We start from the raw sequence: 25,854 nt of genomic DNA on the forward strand, positions 1-25,854 counted from the left end.
GAGGTCCATCACATGGTAATAAATTATTACGTGCAAGAAAGCAAAATCGAATACGCCAAACAGGAAAGGTGGATATTGCTGCATACGCATCCCCCCCTTTTTCCACCTTTGGCAACAAACGTGTCATCCAATCAAAGGAAGCGAGTGCCGTGGTTCCTGGTATAATTTCCTCAGTTTCAGGAGGGTAAAGCAGACGAGATCGCGTTTTTAAATAGGCACAAATAATAATAGATTTAGAAGGGAACACTGATAGCGTATGATGCGCACTTACTCATGTTTCCGAAAACCTGCGCCTCTCGACCTGCAGGCAATACTTATTTCGTCTTGGAAGGAAAAACAGCACTCAAGAAGATAACGCATATATGAAACGCAGCCCGGTAGCACACTGTGCCATTCGACCAGCGTTCCTTTCCCCTTGTTCTGTGAAGTTTTCAGCTCATATTTGTTTCTAGCGGTACACGTTTACCGACTGCCCGATTCGCTACTCAACTGCTACTGCTACTCGTTCCGGAGGGGATGTACTGCTGTCGACGAAATAAATAGCGCCTCTCCAAAAAAATTCCATGTCGTGCTTCTCTCGTCAAATCAACCTTCGCTGTTTGTAATGACATAATAAGTTACATAAGCGGAATCTTATTAAATTATAAGATTCCGCAATCCAGCGGACAGAACGATGGCCTGTGGCCGGGCGGAACGATGACACATTAATAGTGACGCCCACATCCGTGAAGCTATCGCAAAATGCCTTCCAGTTACCAGAACAATAATGCAAGGACTGCGGGTTAACAAATAGTTTACTTTTAACGATATTGTGGCTTACACCCTCGAGTAGGTTACAGCTGATCAATTATTCTACGTGGCCAAATATTGGAATTCATTGGTAGTGCTTACGTGGCTGCTGCATGGATTTTTTTAGTGGTACACCGCTGGTATAAACGCAGGTATTAAACGCTGGTATTTAAATGCGCCTGTATTCAGGCCTAACTCTAGGGTATGAAGGTTAGCGCCGAGGATTAGCGGTGTGGTTTACGGTGAGGATTTCGATATAAACAAAAAAAAAAAGGAATGGATTGACATGCATCCCACCGTGATATCTCTTGGCGGTGGCTTTATGTAGTCCCTTGCGCTACATAAGGTCTCGGTGAGAAAGTAGCTGGCAAATCATGACTATTTTATTAGTTTTCCTAATATCTCGCCCAATTGTTTAGAGTCCGCTTTGAAATTCCACCCCTGTTATCAGGAAACAGCAGCATTCTGTATTTTTGTTTGTATTTTCTTTTTATTCTTGCTTTAAAATAATAAATGTTTTCTCACTTAGACGATAATTGAACTCATCGAACCGGTTGGGGAACCGTTTCGGTATGTGGTTTAGTCGAGCCAGAACTGAACCCCAACGAAATGAAATCGCCTGAACTTGAATCGTAACCGAGCCGGTATTTTTGGGGGTTCGATACACCGCTTGTTTTGCATTTTCTATGTACCTGAAAACTTTTAGGTTATTCAAATCTGAGTTTCGTTCGTGAGAAAACAAATCGGTTTTTTCTATTTGTCATGCTAACCATCTTTTTGTTACGCACGGCTTCGTCTAATCGCAAATGCAACGTGAGAACCACAAGTAATTTTGTCGACGAAAAGAAAAAGCCCGAGGGGCCGAGTAGGCTACGAAACGTCAGGACTGCTGTTAATAAACGCCATTGGTTGGGCTGTCCCATCCAACACCTAAAATAAGTTTGGCGACTACTTTAGTTTAGAAACTGCGCTGACGGTCCCCGTACGCTTGTAGTCTAACGTGCACGAGTAAGGAATTTTACATTTTCATGAAAAAAAAAACAAAACAAATAAATTGGCAGTGTATCTGCTCCTTCCGTTGCAAATGTCGTCAAAAGACAATAGTCTTTATCGACTTTTGCCAAGTAAATGCCTCCCTTCGCTTTCCCGCTCACCTCTCATGTTGTTCCTCTTGCGTCGCGCTCCTTTCAAGGTAAAGATGCCAAAGGTTTGCTTGAATCATTTAAAATTTCCTGCGTTCCACTGCTCCAAACCGGGTGTCTCGATGCCAACGCTGTCGTACGGCGAAGACGGGAGTGAATCGAGGCGCCCTACTTCAACTTTTATAGAACCGCGTTTCCCTACTCCACGTGCGTTGCAAGCAGAACGTGGAACCTATCTCGTGGAACCTCTCGTAACTGTTGCCGGTTGATTTTTTAAAATGGCGCCAGAAGCTATAGTGGCGCGGGCGACAGCAGGCGACGGCGGAGTGAATTCTTTTTCTGCAGTTGATAAAGTATTTAATTTCGCAAAAGTCAAGCATGTTTGACTTTTTTATAAAGGAACACTGCAAATATCACTTCTGCATTAATTTTGTTGCCTCATATTTGCGTAATGTCTTGTTCTTTTTCAACAATGTTGACAAGTATGAACATTACACCGGACTTAGACGGGTATATTTAGCTGCGACTATATAAGACTATTGCGCAGGCATTGTTTTGCTTTCGTCGGGTGGCTGAATCGACAATAAAGAAAAAAAAAGGTGGCTGAATGGAGTGACAGACATACAGACAGACCAAACTTTTTGGGTTTAAGTAGCCCAAGAAAGCCTATCGTCTTTAAAATAACATGACAAATCCGGCCTACCGAACTACTAATGGTAGAGAATGGTACATGTTCGGGCCCGGTACTGGAGCCGGTCGCCGTCGCACCTTCTGAGCGAAAAGGCTAGTGCAGCTTTTTACAAGGTGAACTTCCTTATTCGTAACGTGTTTACAAGTCAGGGTGAGAATCAAATTAAGAATGCACTGGGCGAGCCGCAGCACAGCCTTTTTATCTACCAGTCGTTTCGTGGTTCCCTACGTCAGGAAGTGTCCACAAACGGTGCTGTCCGATTGGAAAAGTGAAAGTTGCCCTCTCTGCAGCACAGCACTCACAAGGAGGACACGCCTTGGGCGCACGGCAAGACTGCAATACTCGCAACAAACACACGCATAACGCGGTTGCAAGTTCGACACCACGTGGAAAATAGGTCAAGAAGAGGTGACCCAGTGCAACAACTATAGCTTTTAGGTGGGGTTGAACGCTGCCGCGGCGTTTTTTGCTGTTCACTCCATTCACTAAAGCTAAATGCCTCACGTACGATACGTCCGAACTCTCCTTGCAGCTAGATTACATGTAGCCCCCTATGGAAAGCTAGCACGCCTTGCGCGAACCTGAGGACTTCAGGAAGAGGCAAATACACGAACCAACGGCGTTTATTAAAAGTGGTCCCAACTGTATTCGACCGCACGGTGCAAGTTTTATAAGGTGGCTTTTTCCTTTTTTTTACTCGCATCTTGTCTTGCGCGTCGGAAGCCGTGGGAGTAGATGGCAGGAAGGGCTCCTAGGGATCTATTCAGGCCACCCCGAGACCCTTGTATGTGCCAGGACTCGAAGAGTGTCTTTGTGAGTTATTTGTTTCGGTGCCAATCACCTGCTCGACGTCGACGTCGATCCTCTGGTCAGCGTTCTCACAGTGTTCGGCCAATGCACTGCACAGAATGTCAGACTTGCGAACGTCGTTTTTGTGCTGTCGGAAGGGGCCTGGGAAGTTCCGTGTTTTGCCGACGTAACTAGCGGAGCATTGTGCGCAAGCAATTTGGTAGACAAAAGAAAAAGCCCCAGGGGCAGAGCACGCTCCGAAACGCTGAGACCATTTTCAAGAAACGCCCTTGTTCGGTGTATTTACCCCTTCCTCAAGTTTAACCCAACCAGACAAAGTTCTGTCGAAGATGTTCACATTCAACGTCAGGACTGCGCTCCTGCGGGTTCGACAAAGGCATGAAAGGGAGGGGGAAAAGAGGTAAGCTGAACCCGCCAGTCGACCGGACCCTACCTAGTGGAGTCCGTGCATCCGGGACTACAGTACAACTTCCATTTATAAGTTTTGTTGCACGACAATGCGGCATCCTTGGCTGAACGCAACACTCAAGGGCCCTGGCCCGCGCATACCTTGCCGCCAAATCCCACATGCCGGTGGGGGCATTTCACTAACGCCATTCATGTGCTTTTCACGTTGAGCCACATCATTCCTCGTCCACTTTCGAGAGCCAATCGGCCGTCCTTCAGTTGAATGTTCGTGTGGCGCCGGCGCTTCTGGGGGTAATACTGTTCGCTCCCTTGCCCCTTTGGTCAGACTGACAAAGCTCGTCGGCACTCTTTCAGCCTGTGCGGTATCACTCTTCATCTTGTTTTCCGCCTCCACTTACTGATGTGAAGTCCATGCATGGTTCATCCGCCATAGCGTGATGAGTAAATCACCTTTGCTCACTAGGAGCCGCGCGCTTCCCCTAGCTACTTGGTCCTGCACGGAGAACAAGGGAAGCTGCCCACGGAGATTGACAAACCGGTCCCATGTTCCTCAAATTGCCGCCAAGCCGACCAACGTCAACGTGTCGGTCCCACAATCCGGGGCGGCTTTCGTGTCTTGTGAGTGTTATCAACGTAAAATTGGCTACGTAAAATTGGCAACGTAAAATTGGCTAAAATTGGCCCCCCACCCCCTGTTCCGGCGTTCCTGGAATTTCCAATAGTGTGATTTCCGCGTAAACCACAGGAGCGCTCTCTTCCGCCCTCTCTCTGTTCTGATCATTTTAATCTTTGCAGAAAGGTTGCTGCAGTAAGTGACGTGAACATTTAGACAAAAGGGTAGGAGAGATCTCTTCGGTACAATCAATCAATCAATCAATCAATCAATCAATCAATCAATCAATCAATCAATCAATCAATCAATCAATCAATCAACGCCACTTGCTCTGCGCGATCGTTGATTCGTGCGGTAATTCCAGCAATTCACCTAGTATCAGTTTACCTTCACGAACCTCAACTAACTGCTAAGCATGCTTAATCGAAGGTAGAGCACTCACGGGGAAGCAGAATAAATAGCTTTCGTTTCAGGTGCGTACGAACTTCACGTACGTAGAGCTTTCACGGGTGATTATGGCGCATGCGCAGAACGCAAACAGTGTGCGCGCGTCTCAGGGATGTCCGTGAGATTCGACTTTTACGTTTGGTTCTTGCGTACGTAGCGTCGACATACACAGCGTCGCCCTGCCCGCCAGCTGTACAGCGACACGAACTTCGTCTGTAATCCCTCGATGCGTTATCGCGTTGATTTGGTCTTCGATTAGCGCGTTCTTACCCTCACATAAGATTTCAAGCGTTAAATAGCTTTTTTTTTTGGATAGAAAGGCGATTTTGCAACTTGCAGCTTCAGCGCAAGAAAAAAGAACACAAACAAAGACGACAACGACAAGTGCTTTCTTCAAACTGAATTTTATGGAACGGGGGTGAAATACTAATGACTTAAAAGACATCTCACAAGAGATACAAAAAAAATAGAATTACAAAACACTTTAGAAGAAAAGATTTTCCAGCTGTTAAGCCTGATACTGTAGCCTTTGTCATAACAATGACGTCGCGAGATCACGATTGGCTTACTGGCTGCAGCAGTGTTTGTGTCTGTTAGTAGATTCATCTGGTTAAACCAGACAAATCTAGACCAGATCAACCAGACGAAGCGGATTCATCTGGTTAAACCAGTCGAACGTAGTTACTGGCGCCGCCCGAGCCCACAGTACCATCTGGATGCTTTGATCTTTATCTTCTCTTTTGGCGCTCCACACCACTCGAACCAGCATTTTTTTGTTCTTCTGGGACTTTTATATCGCTTCTCCTCAGCACCATTTTTATCTCGCTTTTTTGTTTGTTTTTGTAAAAACCATTGACAAGTAATGTCGCATTTCAAATAGTTAGGTATGGTTTATTTGTGTACTCCTGGTTTTCCTCATGATGATGATGATGATTACTATTGGTTTCCCCTTTGAAGCGGGGTGATGACATGTCATCTTACCAAAAAGGACGAATATAACCATGTTTTACACTCTTGGTTTAATACTAGCGCTGCTTAGGGCAGGCACCAAAGCTTATTAGGCCCGAAATACTTTCTTTTCCCTGTTACAGGTGGTAACTGTCCTAGGCAATATTCCCCTCTCTGCTTTTCGTCCACCAGCATTCTAATCTTCTTTTCGTCCCCTCGACAGCCTTGAAGTTAACTTCCTCTCTGATACCCTTAAATCCCAGGGCTTCTGGACGCCCAATATTCCCTTCATGTAGTTTTGGATGGATACCCTCACATTCTAACACTATGTGCCGCATAGTTTCTGTTTCTTTTCCGCAGACCACACATACCCCATCATTTTGTGAATACTTCCGCACAAAACTCTTAGTTCGCAGGCAACCTGCCCTAGCCTCAAAAAGCAAAGCACTGCCCTGGGAATTATCGTAGAAATTTTCCTTTCTGATGTTCATTTTCTCAGCCCTGTACATCTCTAACTACATTTTAGCTTCCATTTTTTCCCTCCATTTATTCGTTTCAATCTGCCTTGCCTCTTTCTTGGTTACCTTGGCTGTTTTGGATTCTCCACTGTTCTTTCCGTATTTAATCGTTAGTCTTCTAGTCTTTCTTAACCACGGCGTGTCCACGCTTTTCAAGTATAGGTACCTAAAAACCTTAGCTTCCCACCTTCGTTGATCCATTGCCCTCAACCTCATCTCAAAGCATATTTTACTCTGAGCTTCTCTAACTTCAAACGACGCCCAGCCCATATCTCCCTGAACTTCTTCGTTAGTTGTTTTTCCATGCGCGCCTAAGGCCAAACGTCCTACCGTTATCTGGTTTACTTCAAGGCCTGATAGAACGTCTGATTTTAAGCAGAGTACAGCATTCGCAAACGTGAGACCCGGAACCATTACCCCTTTCCACATTCCTCTTACTACTTCATATTTGTTACACCCCCACAGAGCTCTATGCTGCGTTTCGCTTTCCCTTAACCTTAAGTTGCTCCTCGTGAGTACTTAAGTAGTTATCCCTTCGTTTATCCACACTCCCAAATATTTATATTCCTTCACTCTAGGTAATTCGCCTTGCTGGATAGACAATACGTCGGTGGTAGCGTCATTGAAAACCATTATTCCTGATTTTTCTGCACTGAAATTTAACCCGAGGTCAGTGGCTTCCTGGCCGCTAATATTTATTAGCCGCTGCATATCGCTTTGGTTATCAGCTAAAAGAACAATGTCGTCTGCGTATAACATTCCCGGAATATGCTGCTGTACCACTTCGCCTTGCAGCATATGGGTTAGGCTAAACCGTACTTGACTTTCTTCCGGTTTCTTTTCTAACCCTGCCATGTAAATCATGAACAGTATTGGGCTCAAAGGGCATCCCTGTTTCAGTCCCCGATGGATGTTGACCTGCTGGGCGCATTTCTGTCCTTCCCAAGTAAGGTGCACTCTATTGTCTTTATATATTGCTATAAGGAACTGTACTAACTCGTCATCTAATCCCTGGAGTTTCAGCATTCTCCACAGCCGTTCTCTGTTTACGTTGTCATAAGCCCCTGTAATGTCCGAGAACTTAATCCATAGTGGTCTATTCTCTGCTTTCGCAATATCAATGCATTGCGTTATGACGAACAGATTGTCATCCAGTCGCCTGTCTTGTCTAAATCCATTCTACAGTTCCCCAAGTATTTCATTTTCTTCCATCCATGCTTGAAGTTCTGATTTTATCGCCTGCATTACGAATCTATACACCACTGACGTTACTGTGAGTGGTCTGTATGAATCAATACTGGCTTTGTCTCCTCTGCCTTTATATATTAAATTCATCCTACTTTCTAACCAGTCCTCTGGTATTTGTTTGGTTTCTATCACCTTATCCATTGCTCTCATAAACGATTCCTTACTTTTAGGTCCAAGCAGGTTTATTAGTTTCATTGGTATTCCGTACGGGCCCACAGCTGTCTGGGGGGAAACCTTTTGCTCTGCTTTTTTTTCAATCAAGGTTGCTCAAACTTATTTGCCTTTCCGCAGTCTTCTGTGGCGCTGATCTTATCGGTGCTGGTTTCCCTAAACTTCTTAAACTAAACTTCTCACTAATCACTCGATGATTATGCGCCAACGCGTGCTCTCCTTCTAAATGATCCCCCTCCTCATCAATCAGGAATTTTTGATGGTTAACGTTTTTTGAGCTTAGTGATTTTACATGGTTCCAAAACGTATTGGATGCGCTTTTGTCCTTTTTCCGTATTTCTGCCATCCATTGTTCGCTTTTCTGCTTGATCTTTGCTTGCCCCATTTTCTGCTCTTCTAGTTTTTTCCCACGGTAGACATCCCACTTCTCCTTCACTACCTCCGGTTCCATACCAGTTCTTTTTGCTTCTATATGTTCTCTCGACGCCTTTCTTCGCTGGTCAATAGCCTCTTTTATTTCCTTATTCCACCAGATTACACCGAAAGTTTGCTTCGCGCAAGACACCGCTGACAAGTACGAGCTACGCCAATTCCGATAGCGTTTCGAAAGGTCGTGCCTATATATACATTGTGTCCATGTTTTTTTGTTATGGCAGAAGGGGTTTTGTATGTAGCGCGAAAGCGACTGCAAATAAAAAAAAAAAAAAAAAACTACTTCGCTGTCGAAGCGACAATGAATAGGGAACGCGAACTTTTCCAAAATCAAGTCCAACACCAAACGAACCAACCCAGAAGCGAGCGAACCCCATTTGTTTATCATGATTAGTTTGGTGGTAACGCGATTCGGACATTATGTGTGTGGTAAGGTGGTGTGATGTGCGTTCGCTGGGGTGGCGCAATCGCATAGACGTGGGCTTCATAACGCAAGGGACCAAGGTCCGATTCCGACCACGGGGAGCATTTTAAGTGCAGAGCAACTTATGGTCTCGCTTTGCCGTCTTACTTTGCTAACGGTCGATGCGACTGCCGGAATCAGGCGGCGCAGCGAGATAATGGACCCAGTAGAGCCTTCTGTACCGGCGTAAGGGAGTCACGCTGATGCTTCCAAATCCACGCGGTTTAAATATTTTTCCCTCGCTATTTCCCACTCATACCCGTCGTGAACCTTAACTTATCGCTACCCTAAGGGGGTCTGATGCACTAGCAAGAGACCCCCGGGTGTTTTTTTTTTTTACATTTCAGTAAACGTTAAAAAAAAGTCATAACCGTTCAAACCTCGCGAACCGCTGTCGTTTGTCATACATCTCCCCATTATTTAGCGCAAAGAAAACTGCAAGTATATTTCAGGAAAAAAATCTATTTATATAACCGCCAGCCCTCGCGTTCATTTAGTTAGGAACGCTCGTTGGGTTGGTTTTTACCATAGTAAGCGAAAAAATTCCCGGCATTTTCCCGAGGGGAAGAATGTGAAAGTGCGAATGCACGAGTTGAATTTGCGCGGTTCGGTAATGTTCGCGAAAGAGAGATCACACACACACACACAACTACAAAGAAAGAAAGATGCATTTATTCACAGACACCTATTTGTGTTGTCGTTGTACTTGATTGCTAGAGCGGATCTCAGCTTTGAAATTTCGTGTCAGTACTCCTTTAAGCGGGTGCATTAGCCCTTCTCACGCCCAATTCCTGGCCAATCCCCCACGTGGGTATGTGTCATGTCAGCGGCCAGGCAGCGCGCGCCCATCTCCCCCCGTTGCCAAGGAAGACGAGGAGATTCCTGGCCAATCCCCCACGTGGGTATGCTATGCGGACATCGCCGGTGGACGCAGGCATAGAGTTTCATACTAATATATACTAGAGGGAAATCTGGCGCTGCATTCGCGTGCCGCCGTGGGCGGCGCCATTGCAGCTAGCGACGTTCCTCGCCTCCTTGGCTTGGTTAGCCACATGGCTTCTTTTTCGTCTTGAAGCCAAAAGGGGTAACATTGTTTTTCTGTTCATCTTCCATGAAGCTTCTAAATAATCCCTGGCAAATTAATATTTATGGAGCTTTTATTTTTTAATGACAGAACAAATTCGATTAATTTTCTGCAGTAATATTGTTGCATTTTTGCAGCCAAAGCCAACTTTTCAGCCTGTTCGTGAGCCATGCCAAGGACAAGTGGAACGTGCCTTCCCGGTACATGACGGCACGCTCGCCGAAGCGCGGCTCCCCTAGACGGTGGCGCCACATTTCCCTCTAGTGTATATTAGTATGAAACTCTATGGACGCAGGTTCAGGGTCGCTTAAGAAGTGCATTCGCACTTAAAAAGCGGCCGCGCCAGAAAGAAATGGCGCGTTCGAAATGACGCAGAAAGGCTCCAGACGCGCAAGAAAAAAATACGCGTTCGAAATGACGTAAAACAGCTTCAGCATACGAAATTAAAGCAAGTGCAAAAAGAACAGAACTCCCGCTGGCGCAGTTCCTGGCGGTGGGGGGGGGGGGGGGGGGGGGGGGGGGCGAGCACTGCGAAGGCTGGAAATTTTGATTGCATTGGGTTTCAGTAGTGAGCGCATAACGGCACTGCAGCCTATCATGGCGAATCACTGCTCTGCACTTCCGAGAGCTTTCACATTGAGTGGAACGGCTTTAATTTTTAAAATTTTTGCACTTCACCCAGGATCATTATCATCGGCAGAGCCAATGGACTTTCCGGCAGTTAATTTTGGATTGGCTACAGACGGCATCTGTGAGAGGCAGAGAGCTTTGCTTTAAAAATTGACGATGCCAAAAAGGGGATGCCAAAAACTTTCTCCAGGTAGATGAGTAATTGCTTTGATTACGAGAGCATTATGGTCTACCCTGGACATGCGTAAGAAGGCATAACTGCCGAATAATCTTCGATTTTTGTCTTTCATGATAATTATAAAAGCAGCCTTCATTTTACGCCACTATTTCCCGGAATGAGTGTTGGCGTTGGAAGAAGTGCACTTGTTCTCATCACGTGACGCCACAGTTTCTTACAAGGGCTGCACTCCGCACGAATTTTTGGTACCACCCGCTATAGACGGCCAACAACGCCGGAGTTTTTCGCTCATGAATGCTATGGAGCTTTCGATTTAAAACATTTCGCCAGTTGGGCGACGCCAACAAATCAACTTAAAATACCTACTAGTTTTTCCCGAGACATCCTTCGCACATAAAACGGTGTAGGTGGGATTTGGGCAAAGTAATGTGTAACACAATTAAAGCAGTGACGTGAACAGCAAATAATGGCCCGCGACAACTTGGGGGAAATGAGAGACGCACGTAAAAGATTTCAATGCTTTATTTTGCGGGACGTTTGAAATTCATTATGCATGGAAGGAGAATAGACTTGAATTCAGCTGACGCTTAATTCCTTAATTCACAATATCTCTGTGGGGTGATCTACGAAACCTTTAGCCAACTTTAGGCAGAAGGTGCAACGGTTTCGTGTTTCTGGCGTCAATATGTATCCAGAACAAAAGCGCGGTTCTACGTGCGTCATCGGTGAACAGAGCTTAGAATTGTTGCAATGAAGTTGTACTCGCTTCCTAATTTACTGATTGGCTATTCTACTGTTCAACTCGTGCCTTTAGCAGTGGTTAGAATCGCCGACGTTCTGTTATCAAAACTGGCTACTACCCGAAGATGAGTTATTAAATTAGAAATAAATACCGACTTACTGGCCATACAGTCTATTGGCAGTTTGAAGTCCAGACTCTTGAATTTTTAATTTAAACTGCTTGTAACAGAAAACGCTGTACATATACTTATCAAATAAACCCGTGAGATAATAAGGCTTAACAGCGCAAGACCTTACCATATACATTCCGGCGCGGACAGGCAGCTGAAGGGTGAACGGACCGCTCTTCAACATTCCCACGCTCCAGTAACGGTCGAACGAGGGCTGCCTGAGCTGCTGGCCTCCGTTGATAGTTGCGGTGCTGAGCACGTCAAACATTTGTCCCAGCATTGCCCGCAGGTCGCAGTCGTCGAAGAGGTCCAACAGTGCTGGAAGCACGGGATGTGACTGCAGCCGCCGCTTGAGGACGAAGCTGACGGCTTTCTCGAAGATGATCGCATCGACGATGGCCCGACGCCCGATGTCTGGCCGTGTGTGCGCGGCTGGACGACCGCGACGTACCGGAGACCCGTCGATCATGTCGTCAACCAATATCTGGCAGCATTCCAACTGAGTAAAAGAAAACCGACACCGCAAGTTTAAAAAGGTTTCCTTGGCTGCTGGAAAGCACAGTAAGCGAACAGCAGGCCTAGAACGTTCAGGTAGAACAACTTGTTTTAAGAAGTCGTTCACTTAAGGAATACATATTCTACAACCTCTAATGCTACTAGCAAGGTGACGCTCGTCTTGCATGCATGCACTTCAGGCAGACGCTGCACAGCAATCATGTGAAACTTTATCACACTCGTATTCTACAAACCTTCCGCCTACACTACTATGAGCGCGATCCTTTTTATGGTGGAACCCTTACAACGATTTGCCAAATAAGTGGAGCTGTGCAGATTTGTATCCGCGTGAGTCACCGTTGGGTGTCTTGGACAAGTAGCAAATATTGATTCCTTTACTCGTTGCTCCGGGGTGCGAATAAAAGCAGCACCATTTATCCTGTAGCAGTCTTGATTGACGAACCTATTCTGTCCGGAAGGAGTGGCTGGATGAGGCTACACTCTTGGATAGGGGGGGGGGGGGGGGGGGAGGCGGGGGAGCAGAATCGTTACCCCTGGGGCACTGTTCTCGAATGCATCAATTCACGGTGAATTCGCCATGTTTTCAAAAGCGTAGCTGTTTAGTAAATCATAATGTTTTGTGTCTGCAGTTGAAAATACGAAGAAATTGCCGACTGCACGCACGTGAGCGCGGACCTCGCGGCGACCGCCCGTCGGTTAAAAAAGCAAGGAATAACCTAGCGCTCGCGTGTGCATGCCTAGCGACGACCGCCCAGCGTCCCCTGCGCACGTTTCTCAAGCCATGCGTACCCACTTCGGGAGATCGGCCAAGATTGCGGCGACCTCCAGGCACGTAAAAAAAAAAACCAACAAAATGCCGAGCTCTCGTCTGTGCGTGCCTCGCGGCAGTTTGCCAAGACAAGCATACCCACTTTTGGAGATGTGCCGTGATTGGCAAAAACAAAACGAAAGAAACAAACAAAAAAACAGCGTTCGCCGTAGCCGTGGCCCCACTTGCTCGGAACGAGAATGACATCGTACGCCCCTCCAAGGTGACGTCTAATGATTACCACTTCCAAAAAATGAAAGAAGCTCACACTTACAGCAACAAATGTAGTTGCGGCAGCGAAGAAGAAGCAAATCGGCTACAATCGCGGACTTAAACTTTAGTGGTGGTCGCGAAGGTATCGTAAAGCTTCGCTACCTTCAAGTTTTACGCGTTAGCGTGAGCTGCCTTCATTTTTTCTGTAAGCAAATCGTAAGCCATCAGTTACGTGATACACTTATATGTATGACGACGTGCAGTGTAATTTGACGCTTCACACATAACGATCACCACCAAGCTATCAAATATTGCTCATAAGATATATAAAAAACACTTGGCATGTAGTATAAACATTTGGACGGTAGCTGAAGCTCGCAAGGAAGACACTTTTTTTAGGTCAAAATTGGCGTCAACACGACACGGCGATGAAGTAACGTTGATCCAAAAGCGAGTGGAAGGCGGGTGTTGAGCTGCGTGATAACAGCGCGGTGGGGGGTGTGGAAAGGGCGCGCGCTTGTATACGGAAGTGTGCGCATGCGCGTCTCTGCCCCATACTCCTCTCCCGCGACAGCGCGCGCAGTGTATATAAGCGGCGGAGCGGCCGCTCGGAATTCAGTCACCTGCGCTCAAATATAATAATGATCACAATACCCTCACCTGTCTTTCCTGAGTCCCAAAATCAACAATAAGAATAATAAAGACGAAACCCTCCCCACATCCAAACGGTAACCACAAACTACCCAATTACGCAACGTTCGCGCAATGCAATCACCCCTATGCGACGCATTTACTCGTGTTCCCCCCGTGGGAAGATGCGGGCGGGCGGGCTTTTTTCAAAGGTAGCGCAAACTCTCTTTCCCGCGCCGTTTCCTCCTCGCCGTCCCTCTCGGCCGCTATTAGTGAGCGACTCCCGCGGAGCGCGCCGCTGGACCGTTTCGTTTCGTATGCGCGGCGCGTTAAAGTGCTTGCTTAAAACGCGACAGTTCTGGACTTAAATTCACAACAGTGTTCGCAGATAATGTGTAGGAAGAATAGTTTGTGATTGGTCAGTGCCTTAGCTATCATCTTGCGTTTTGAGGGCAACAAACTGCGCGCTCGGGCCGGCCTATTTCAATCTCCTTTCCTGGTATCTCACGGGGCATTTAAAATCTGGGACCGTTTTATGAGATCAAAAACCAACCTAGCATTCATACATTTTTGTTCACTTCACATACGCGCGGAAGTGCACGTTAAAAATTTAAAAGTAGCGCCAGCAGAGTTCTAACCCCAGAACCGTACTAAAAGTTGGAACAGGCATGCCTTCTTTCAGAGTGGGTTGTGTGCAGGGACGTAGCCAGGAGGAGGGGGGGGGGGGGGGTTAGGCCTTTCTCCGAATTTTTTTCCAGGCAACGCGTAAACAAGACCTAGTGCTCCTTTTGCCAAAACTCCTCCCTTTCAATAGCCCTTAAACCCCCCCCCGAAAAAAATTCCCGGCGACGGCCCTGGTCGTGTGTGTACAATTTGCTCAAAAAATACTGGAACCGTTTAGTGGGAAGAAAGTACTTGTATTGCATATGCAAATGTTCAATTATAAGCAGAGTCAGCGCCGCATAGATCTGGAACAAACGCACTCCCAGGCAGTTTTTGTTACTGCCCGAAGGTGTTCTGTTTAATGGACGAATTTCGAAAAAAAAAAAACCTGCATCAATCTATGCGCGCTACATGGCAGAGAATTTTATTGCCCATATACGCTCAGCTTTAATTTTTTTAAATTCACAAAACACACTCACGTGGCCCCATTTTCCGTTCAGTTTTAAAAAAAATGTTTTTGTTCCCGTGCGTGCGCGCGCATTCTGCATCGTGCTTTTACTGGCGACTTATCCATCGTCCTTATTTTACGCCAACTGATGCTGACATTCTTGTAAAAATAGGACATTTTGTTCCCGGTAGAGCATTCACAGGGACTTTATCCTTGCTCAATTTGTAATATTTTCGTATGCCGGTGCTATTCCCTGTTATCAATGCCTCAGAATTGTTTTTTGGATCACAGCTATTTTGTATGCTGCATCGCTCACGTCTACTGAGGACCCTGCTTCGAAAGGAAAAGCAGCGGTTGAAACGTTAACGTTATCTTGACAATAATGTCTTATGGTAAACTCGTGAATGAATCCCCCACAATTAAATCCCGTGTTCAGCACTGACAAGTACGTTCACAACAAGCACACCACAAATAAACAACTATAAAACATTACACTCTCTTATAATAAGTACACACGTATGCACCACATTCGTCATGAAAGTGCACAAAAGTGGGGTAAATTAAAATACAATCTCAGAACACAAAGACCGACTGCATAGAATTCAAGCGAATAGAATATATTATAAAGGAGCACACTGGTGAAACGTATTTTCTTTCGCTACAAATTTTTGCAACTGGAAAAAAATTGCGAGCGGGGAAGATTTTGCAGTACTTACCGTGGGCATTTTCGAACACCTAACCCAGTGCGAGCGAGCTAGACACGATCGTGCTGTCAGTGTTACTAAATCGCGTGGGAAAGCGTCGATGGGAACGTCACGCTGCTTTTTGTTTGTTTGTTTCATTTAACCCGACGGTCAGCATCAGCCTGACCTTCATCTAAAGAACTTCCAGAGGCAAGTATACATGAAGGAGTTTAGTAGTGATTGCTGAACTCAGAAATCCTTCCTCGGTGACAATCAAAGCGTCTTCTCACGGTGCAGTGCAGCCATATCGATCGCCGTTTAATGTCATTTTTCTCTATGGAACAACAACAGCTGATCGCCTTTTGCAATGCTAAGGAGCAGCCAACGTCACCGCAAGTCCGTATCGCGATGCAGCCGAGATAGCCTCGAGAAAGATGTACTTGTGTCTGTCTTCACGTGCAGCGCACATGCGCGCCCGTCGTCCTACGCCCCCTAATGGCGTCGGTACGCGGTGAAAAGGAAACTCGCGTGGGGTCAGCGGAGGTCATTGGTCACGTGTCGAGCCTGGTCCAATAGGGGAGCAGAAAAGGGCGACGGGGTGAGGAGAGACGTAGACGGCGGGGAGGAGATTCTCCTCTCCTTTTTGTACAATGGTTGGCGCTACCTTTGAAAAATACAGGGGCCCTAAGCGCATGCGCTCTCGGCAGCTGGGTCTCCGCCTGATCACGTGACTCACCGCGTGTGAGAGCTTGGTCATGGATGAGAGTGAGGCCGGGCCGTCTTCTCCAAGGGTTACGCCGGAGCTGGAGGCTTTGAGCCGTCATCTGACCACCCCGCCGGTATCACCTGGCGAGCTGCTTCACTGGAGAGGCTGATTGATTGCACGATTTAACGAGCTAACGCAAGGCAGGCGATGAGGCGCGCCGTAGTGCAGGGCTCCGGAATCATTTTGACCACCTGGGGATCTTTAGCGTGCGCCGCACGGGAGAGGGTCCGCAATGCCAAGCGCGCGATGCTAGAGTGGGAGACTGGGGAAGCGGAAACCATTCGGCTCGGAAAACGCCGATGCGGGACCTCACTGTAAACGAACAGCGTCTCCCCACGAGTTGTATGATAATTACAGCTAGATCAAAGGTTAACCAAGTGAAACCAAGACTTTACCAGGCTGAGCCAAGCTTTCCCTTTGCATATCCAGGCTGAGCTGAGCTAAGCCACCATCAGTTTTTTTTTTTTCTACGACCCTGTTTAAACACGAAGCCATGCTCTTCATAACTTGCGGCAGATTGGAATCGATAGGTCAAGACCACTGATGGGTAGAACGCCTGGTGGACTTTGCCTAGCGGAGACAATGCATGGACGTGTTCTTTCGCTCTGACAACGCACGTGTCAAACACCGCACGAAGCTGAATGCGAAAGAGATGGCTGAGACCGACCTGTTTATAAAAACAGGGTCGTCTGGGTCAGTGTACACACATGAACACATAGTCAGTCTGTCTGATAAGGAATCCACGTTTCTTGGCGCGGCTTCAACAGGTCGGCATTGTCGGTGAGAGCGCGATAATGATTTTTGTGCTGATGTTCACTTATCTTCCGGATAAAACGACCTCGAAAGAAGCGATTTGTTTAACTTCTTCTGTCCTTAATCTTTGTCTATACGAAAAGAAAGCGATAAAGCTTTCTAGGAAACTTCGCATTTGAAAAAAAAAAATGACGAGTGAAGCTGGATGCAGCCCAAAAAGGGCAGATAACAAGACGCGTTTGCTTCGAATTTGCTGTAGAGCATACTTTGTATTTAACTACCTCGTTGAAACTTCGAATCATCGTTGTTTTAATCTATCAGAGAAACATTGGGCGGTGCGTTTCCCACTCGTAGAAGTTAATAATATTTGATTTATTTTCCATCCTTGGAAATGGGGAGGCAAGGAAAAAAGCTGTACAATCATCCACGGCCGGGCCAGAGCGGCGGCGCGCGCTGCGTTGATACCAACGCGCGCGCGCACGCCGCCGTTCCAGCCCGGCCGTGAATCAGCTTGATTTGCTCATGCAGTGAGCGCAGACGGGAATTCTCCATTATTTGCATCTTCACCGCGAACTACGTCGTTACACAAAGTAATGAAACCCGGCGTAATGATCGACTTATCTGAGCAGCTAATGGTCACACAATTCGTTTCGGGATAGTTTTGACGAAAGAGTTGCAGCCGTTTTCCGGAACGGTTGGAACGCATGCTCCTTCCATGAAAATTTCCCTTCTACGGCGATTTGTCCGAGCACGCTGTGTGGGGAAAGCGAAAACTATACAGCTTCGCTGGAGAAAAGTTCGTCCAGATCTAGGACTCTAACCAGGGACCATCGCCTATCTGGGGCAGTCGGTCTACCCAATGAATCAACCAGAAATTAAGGCTACGCGTTTGTAGCGCGAGGTAGAAGTTATCAACTTGAAGCGAGGGACGAATGCCAATTGCCAAGTTTAGGAGAAAGCTCCAAGCTGCTGGTTCTCCGCAATAAATGCCTCGAAGATGCATCCCTTTCACGTAACGTGAACGTAAATGCATTCTACACCAGTTCGTTTCTGATTACAAGACACCGTTATTATCGTTGAACGTTGCTTTGTTTTCTTTCAAGGTTCATGCGCGCCGCCTATAGATGACGATGCAACCAAAAGATGCTGTCGGGGCGGTCCCATGCTTTAGGATAAGCAGTTGGGCCGAACGAGAAACCGCCAGCAACAAGCGCCAAACCCACGCGCCCAGCGTTTCTTCAAAACAGTCCCGCGAAGAGCAGCTTGAAGTGAAATGTTAATCTAGAGGTGGCTCCGTCTTTTGTCTTCCTTAGAAATGTTATAACGGAGTGCATGCCCGCACTCGCTCATAGGTTTCCCAAGAGAGGCGAGTTCATTTTTTGGTGATTTCAGGGTGGAGATAAAGCACCGTGTTTTTGTAATTAACGGCTACTAAAGACGGGAGGCTGTACTAGGTAGGTTTAACTATGTTATTGGTGAGGCTCCCTGAGACACAAACAGCATTTCCTCACTAGACAAGGATTTGGCGACTCTGGTTGAGTACACTCGCTAAAAAACTCCCAATGATTAAACGATCGCACTATCGGCTTTCAGGCGCTCGATAGGCGTGGCTGGGGACCTTTGGGAGCGGCCTTCGTCCTGCAGCGGTCACAACCAGGCTTAAGATAAAGCTAAAGCACCCGCCGCTGCGATTCATGAGCTGTGGGTTTCACCGAAACGAAAACTCAATTTATGGAGAAGGGGGGGAGGGAGGGGTAGTGAAATGCTCAACACTGGTGGCGTGCAGCGGGAGTGGGAAAATTATGAATGAGCCTCGAAATAGGATCACAATGACAATTATACCATCTGACTCACCTTTATGAAGACAACGCGGTCAACGGTCACACCAAACCTTGCCTGTTAAAAATTGGTAGTCTACTTGCTAAACTAAATAGACGTACAACGTATCTCAGCCTTTGGTTTTTGCCAAGCAGTGAAGATTTTAAGTGGACATAAATGTGCATTGTTTTTCCAGCGTGGGATGTTCGATAACCACAATGAAACTGACACGGGAGTTATGTTCCCGGCAGGCTTCTGTTCGTTGGCACTTTCAAAATTGGTAGGGTTTTGGGGGACGTGTCTCCTTTGTATAGAAAAACGTGTCACTTCCACAGAGGTAAATATAGGGGCGAAACCGTCACATCATTCAAAGCATCGCAGGTGGGAGTCCTACGAGCACTTGCGCTCAGAAACTGCCGTAATATGGGTAAGACATTATGCGCTACATAAATCTTAGCCTCGGTGATACACTGCAAATTCCACGGAACTCAAGAACATGTCCCCAGGCCAATGCATCACCGGAGACGGCGCCTTGCTCCGGTCTCCTTTTTAGAGAGGAATTGGCAAACTTCAAGGCTTCCCACACAGAGCGCGTTGCTTAAGACTATCCCTTACAACAATACCGCTATCTCAGGCAGGCGACATTGGCCCGTAGGGCAGTTACCCAGTCTCTAAATTTATTATTGTTCACCAAGTTCTAATTACATAGAGCTTCTAGATGCATTACAAAAGCCGTGAAAGAGCAGTTCTAAAGCTCCAGAACCACACGAAACATGCCAAGAAAAATATTTGCCCTTCTACTCTGATTCTACTCTTAATATCTTTCTATACTCTTAAATAAACCGAGCGAAACTCCCATCGGCGCTTGCCTGTGCATGCGGGAAATGTTTATCGCCACTTGGAGGACTTTTTTGCTAGGGCGCTAACATTTGCCTTTGGTGATACTTTTGGTATCAAGGGCTTTCATTGTTTCCGCAATTTCTCTCCCGTAAGGATACAGACATACTGCTTTATTTGCTCTAAGGGTCGACGGTTTTGCCTCTTATTTGTATCTTTCTTGCTCCTATTTATCTACGTGCGTTTTAAAAGCCTTTGATGGCGGACAAAATTCTCAGTACGTGAAAGCAAGAAGCATGCTGGTTTGCTGCTTCTTCTGGCTTGTTCGCGTATTTAAAAAAAAACTGTTTTTGTTTGAAGGGACACTGAAGTGTAAAAAAATGTTCGAGAATATCGGAGGAAAATGTACCTTGAATTCAGATTTACCAATCGACGCGGCAACAGCTGCTTATTAACTAATAAATGCCAAAAGCGTACAAAAGGTATCTCCCCCGTCCCTCGCAGCTTCCTGAAATACAGCTTGCCTCCACTATAACCAAAACTGGATTGGCGCAGCTTCCCGAAGCATTTGCATACGAAACAATTAAACAATTTAGTAGCGACATGTAAGCGTAAAATAAATGTATGTGGGAATTTTTGCTGGGTAGGAGCTTTTCAGAAGAACCAAACTTTAGATAGCCAACATTATAAAACAAGGGGCCTCACTGCACGCTGTCGGCTTCGCTTCAGTTTTCCTGTTTTGCCTTGCGGTACGAGTGGAATCTAATTTGTAAATGAGGCGAACGCCAGAGCCTACCGTGCTTGCCTATCACCAGCGGAAATATTGTGAGCACGTTTCGAGCATCGCGCACTATTTACAGTGACCGGCTCGTACTTTGTGGCCACCATCCTGTGCCTCATCTTCTTCCCCTCAAAATCATCCTCATCCACATCCATCCCATCGTCTTCGTGTGAATATCATCGTCATCGTAGGCTGTCTCGGATTCCGCGACGGCTGCAACGCTTCCGAATAAACGTCCTGCTGCATCTGTCTCTCAAGGCCCTCTCAATTTGTACAACATACAGTGGCAAAAGTCAGAAATTTGAGAGATTCGGCTTCGCTTGGTTGAACTTTATTAATGTCCAACTGTGCACGTGTTTTGAACCTCTCTCAGTAGAAAGTACATGAAGGGAACTTTATAGGCATATGTTTGGTGGCCGCTAGGTCTGGGGTACTTGAATGTACTTTACCGCATACCAAGATGGTGTCAAAACTACCTTATTAATTTGGCATTGGGTATTTGTGACGAAAGGAACGCCAATTAGAACAGGATGTAATGAAAAATGGTGACGTGCTCGTTATGTCCAGAAAAGGCCCGGCTTACACTGGGTGCTTTGTGAGGTGTCGTTAGCCTCACGAAAAAATGGAAGGGAAGTGCGAGAGAGAAATGCGAGGTTTAATTGTCTATTTTCTAGCAAATAAATATTAATCGGATATCGAACAAAAGACAAGGGAGGTACCATACGTAGGATCTTTCAGTTAAAAAAAAACATTAGTCCAGCTGTCCGGTTGAAACTTCGACCAGAAGACACGGTAAACGCGTTACAAGCACCGGCCAAATTTTTATTTAAAAAAAAGTAGAGACAGAGAGAGATGTACAATTATTTTCACCGAGGCTACCGAAGAAGCCCCTATATGAGTACGACGCAGCGTTGCAGGTGGCGTTCACGTATTTCAGCAAAGGAGGCGGGCCACATACTTACCATCTCGACGCACCAGGCGACCATGGCGGCATCGGGCAAATTCCTGTCCGGTTCTTCAGCCAGGAGTTGGTACGTCTGGAGCACGCCCAGGAGGCGAGGGCGGTTCCTGCCGTGCAGAGTGTACTCGAGTGCCTCCCGCAAGGCTTCCAACATCTCGCGTGCTCGTGGCACTCCAAAGTCCATCTCCATCACCGTAGACAGCATCAGCTCCTTCGCCTCCAGCACCGGGAGGTCCGTTGCCGAGTACAGTGTCGGTGGCCGCTGTATCTCGGAGGCGCTCAGCTTTTGCCGCCTGCGCTTGCGAGATGATTACAGGTATAGGCTGTTGGAGTTGAGCCTCAAACAGTGTGCATTCATGGTTCAAAAGCGCTGCAGATTCCAGGAAACATAACGGTTAAATTTTGTATTGGACCATTTTCCGACCACGCACGATGACGAACGAGTAAAAAACTGCTTTACTGGCTAAGGCGCCACCTGGCGGCAGAGCTCCTCAAACAGACGTGATACAGGAACCGCAAATAGTCAGAATTCCTCGGAGGTTACCTATTTGATTTGATTAAACGTACGCATCGTGTTGATGAAGTCTCCAGGAGCGTAAAAACACCAACCTTCAAGCCGTATGTACGAGGTGCTGCTATCTGCGGCCATAATCAAATTTCGAGGTAGTGGATGTCCTCTAACCGTAAACTGCCAGTGGTGAAGCCTAGACACGAACTTTGCTAGTACACTGGAGCAGGTGGCACCTGGCTCTCAAGGGTGCCGCCGAACTACACCTGTCGCCTTCCAATGGGAGGTTCCCGTTTGAACCCATTCCCTATTCAAACTTCCCGCTTGTTCCCTCCCGCTTCAACCAGGTACAAAACGACCTTCCCGTTTCGTATTTTCCCATTTAGCCACTTCCCTCGAACGTACCTAGTTCGACTCAGGTGACTCGGACCGAGGCGTGCGATTTTTGAAATTACAAGTTCCGTCCGACTGATTTTTAACCCCATGTTTTGAGTTACGTCCGACGTAACAGCAAGTCAAAAATTACCTGCGTCCGCCGTAACCTGAAAATTAAATTGAAGTTCCGTCAAACGTGTTCCACCGTAAAAAAAAAGCGTTAGGGCTGGTGGAGACGCCCTATTAACCCGCAACCTTATTGTAATGGTCCGTTCAACGATACACGGCACCAATTAAAACGCAACTCATAGGTTGCTGCGTTGGGTCCGACCCGGTACAGCGTTGGTGAATTACAGCTGCAACCGCACCCTTCCGTCTGGTTCCGCGCTGGTCGAACGATCTGGAATGTGCTGCTCGCGTGCCTACTCCTGCAGCGGTGTGGGTTCCAGTCCCAACGATTGCATATCTCAGTTTCAAGTTATTGAATTGCTTTATACACGAATACGCGTGCACTTCTTCCTATTTACAACACACGCAAAAAAGGAAAAGACGAGAATTAACAAAATAGAACCTTTCCGTGGTCGCAGTGCCAGTTTGTAGCGGCCGCAGCTCTTGCGGAGAACGAAGTTGCGTCTATTAAAACACACAAAACAATTTATTAGGGGCTGTACGGGGCTACTGCTTCATTTCTACGCAGGAAAAAAAATCTCGCGAATTATAATTACCAAATCTAGCTAACTACACAAAAAAAAACACATTTTATGAAAGCGGTAACTATTATGGGCCAAGCCAATGGTACAATCCAGTTTAATGTGTGGCTAACGGTCACTCTATATGCAAATGTCTGTAAAAGAATGGCCATTGAAGTCTAAAGCTGAATTTTTCTCTTGGAGGAAATGGTCCGCACACACGTTTCATTTAGGCGTTAAGAACACCGGAAGCTTTATTCTTTTGCGTGTATTTCTACGGAAAATACTTAGGGGGCACGCAGTACGTGTAAAATAAAAGCAAACATTTAGGTAGCAATCCATCTGTAATGCTTGAAATACTGTTTGTGGAACCAGCTGACGGCTCGAGAACTTTTCTGTGAAATGCCAGCACAGACATGCATCACACGCAATGCATGGAGTTCCATCGGCTGGGTCCTTGCAGTAGTCACATTTCCACTTGTGTGGCCTCTTTCTTGATTATGAAAAACCGTGCGATTGTCGGAGTTTGAACCCACATCGATGCAGGATATTTCGTGCACAAGTTTCTTGGCCGTGAAGTCTTTCCGGCTCCGGCTAATTAGTTCGCCGTGGTGGCCGCTACGAGCAGTGGTACGGGAAAAAAAGGTCTCCCAAGAGCATAACTATTTGTTTCAGCGCGATTGTTTCTTTTCTGACGAGAGTCATGAATGGAAAACAAACTTTTTGATTCCGTAAAAAAGCCAGAGAAACGGGAAAACCGGAAGTATTTTCTTCTTCAAAAAGCTTCAAGAGCACGTATCGGCCTCAGACATTCGCGAACTTTTATCGGCCGGAAATATCGGCCGTAGGGTCAATTCCAGACAAATTAGTACGTAGAAGTTTTTACAGTAATGCATGGCCGCTTTCCTTGGATGAACATTTTTTGGGAAAACTTTAAAAAACGGTGACGCATATTATCAGGAATTCTAATGGGCTGAAACGATACGGCTTCAAACGGGAAGTTAGTTTTGGGAACGTGCGCAGACGAGACGGGCCAAACTGGAACGGCATTTCTGGAATGAGTTCAAACGCGACGGGTTCAAACAAGAATGGGTCGTTTCGGGTTACACCCTTACCAATATCTCAGAGAAAGACGAAATAGATTTGCGAGGTTCGCGAAAAGGAACTGCTTTCGGAAGATAGATAGTTTATTTCGGACATGAATACAGCAAAGTAAACTGTCCACAACATGCAGCTAAAGAAGGGTTGTTTGTCCCCTGACGACGCCAGCACCCCGCGTGTATACATCAGGCAGCATGGCTACGTCACTACGGATAATGCAGGACACGTACGATACTTAGTACACGCACCGAGAGCTTACTGATACATAGCAGTTTCATTGATAAACAGAACGTACTAATAACAAAAAACTCAAAAGAGCTGAAGGGGAACCAAAATGAGCCGCGGGAAAAGGAAAAATATGGGTGATATGAATCATAAATCAGGATGCTACACAGACAGCTACTATGAAAAACCTTAATAGTCATGGGATGAGCGCAAGTTATGCAGGTAAAGACAAGGCACGAAGTGTATTTAAGATAAATAAATACATATTACAACACAGTTATGCATGTAAGGCAAACAGTAAGAAAAGACAAGGCATAGAATGCGAATCATAGCGGTTTCCGTAGAAGTGGGGGCAATAGTAACTACATGAACTGCATTCAAATCCCGCTTGGGCCAACGCCAAAAAGCACAGTCATGCTACCAAACCAACGCTAAGCCTAACGCCCACTCGCTCGACGTGCAGGCCTAAACTGCCAGCGCTGGCCACCGGAGAATATAAGCCAGCCACCAAACACGCAACGGCCTGCCATTAAGGTAGAGGACTTACAGGGTCCTCTCTAGATGGATATTGCGTGAAGGAAATCTCGAACCGGACGGCACAACCATGAGCCTGCAAAGACATCAATCAATCAATAAATCAATCAATAAATCAATCAATCAATCAATCAATCAATCAATCAATCAATCAATCAATCAATCAATCAATCAATCAATCAATCAATCAATCAATCAATCAATCAATCAATCAATCAATCAAATGTTCCAAACCAGCGGCACGGCCGGGCGGCTGTGAAGAATGTGGCTAGGCAACGCTCTTCTGTCAGAGTGTGAAGTCTCTCAATCAATGGTTGAGAAAGAAAAAATGCTGCTCGAGAGATTGAGCGCGTTGGTAACCCAGAGTGGTCGGTTTGTGGCGTTGTGGGCGGGAGCGTCGGAGACCCTTCGTCTGCTAGCGTGCTGTCACCAATAGTCACCTTAGCGAAACAAATTCCTTTTTTAAGACAAAAGCCTTAGATGCCTCATCAAACGAGAAAAGTGACCGTAGTCGTAGTCGTACTGTTCGTCGGCGTCAACACGAGTGGCACCAAATTGGCCGTTGCTCTGAAGAGAAGATAAATTTGATTGGTGAGGCATTTGAGCCGGGGTGCCCAGAGCAGCTTCTGAGTGCGCTAACCACAGCGCTAACCCGGCACCTGGCCAGAATAGATCAAGAATTACCCTAATACGTGCCGTGTGACTGGTGCTCGTGGCGGCACGTGCGTATAACGGGTGCATGCGGAGAGAGAGAGAGAGAGAAACAACTTTATTTTTTTCCAGAAAGCCAGAAGGGGAATGAGTGGGATTTCCCTGCCCTTCTTTTCAGTCGTCGGCCAGGAGTCCTTGACCCCTGGCGGCTTCTTCAGCTTCTTGGATCAGTAGTTGCTGTAGTAGTTCTTCGGAGCTGAGCAGCGCCGTCTCCCATTGCTCCTCATTAAAGATGTTTATTCTTTGTGTGTGTTTTTGCTTTTCTCTGCATGCCCATATTATGTGTTTGAGGTCTGCCCTTTGGCCGCATGCTTTGCAAAGGTCGCTGACTGTCCCGGGGTAGTAGTAGCT

At 46.5% G+C, this 25,854-nt stretch overlaps 1 protein-coding gene across 6 annotated transcripts in view; it reads right to left on the reverse strand.

Annotated features, from left to right (window-relative positions):
• LOC144179413 (farnesyl pyrophosphate synthase-like) overlaps positions 1-25,854 on the reverse strand; it is a 42,430-nt gene that overhangs the window by 9,922 nt on the left and 6,654 nt on the right. For 2 of the 6 annotated variants that reach the window (XM_077707765.1, XM_077707760.1), the window contains exons 2-5: positions 24,806-24,868; positions 22,815-22,876; positions 21,362-21,653; positions 11,611-11,982 (exon numbers count right to left, since the gene is read on the reverse strand). In XM_077707765.1, coding sequence (XP_077563891.1) covers positions 11,611-11,982; positions 21,362-21,653; positions 22,815-22,876; positions 24,806-24,868 — 789 coding nt within the window. Of the gene's footprint in view, positions 1-11,610; positions 11,983-21,361; positions 21,659-22,814; positions 22,877-24,805; positions 24,869-25,854 lie in introns of all 6 variants that reach the window. The other 4 variants (XM_077707762.1, XM_077707763.1, XM_077707761.1 and 1 more) reach the window with 4 other exon arrangements.

Source organism: Haemaphysalis longicornis, unplaced genomic scaffold (assembly GCF_048455015.1).
Source record: "Haemaphysalis longicornis isolate Haplotype H1 unplaced genomic scaffold, Haemaphysalis longicornis Haplotype H1 scaffold_4, whole genome shotgun sequence".
Taxonomy (NCBI): domain Eukaryota; kingdom Metazoa; phylum Arthropoda; class Arachnida; order Ixodida; family Ixodidae; genus Haemaphysalis; species Haemaphysalis longicornis.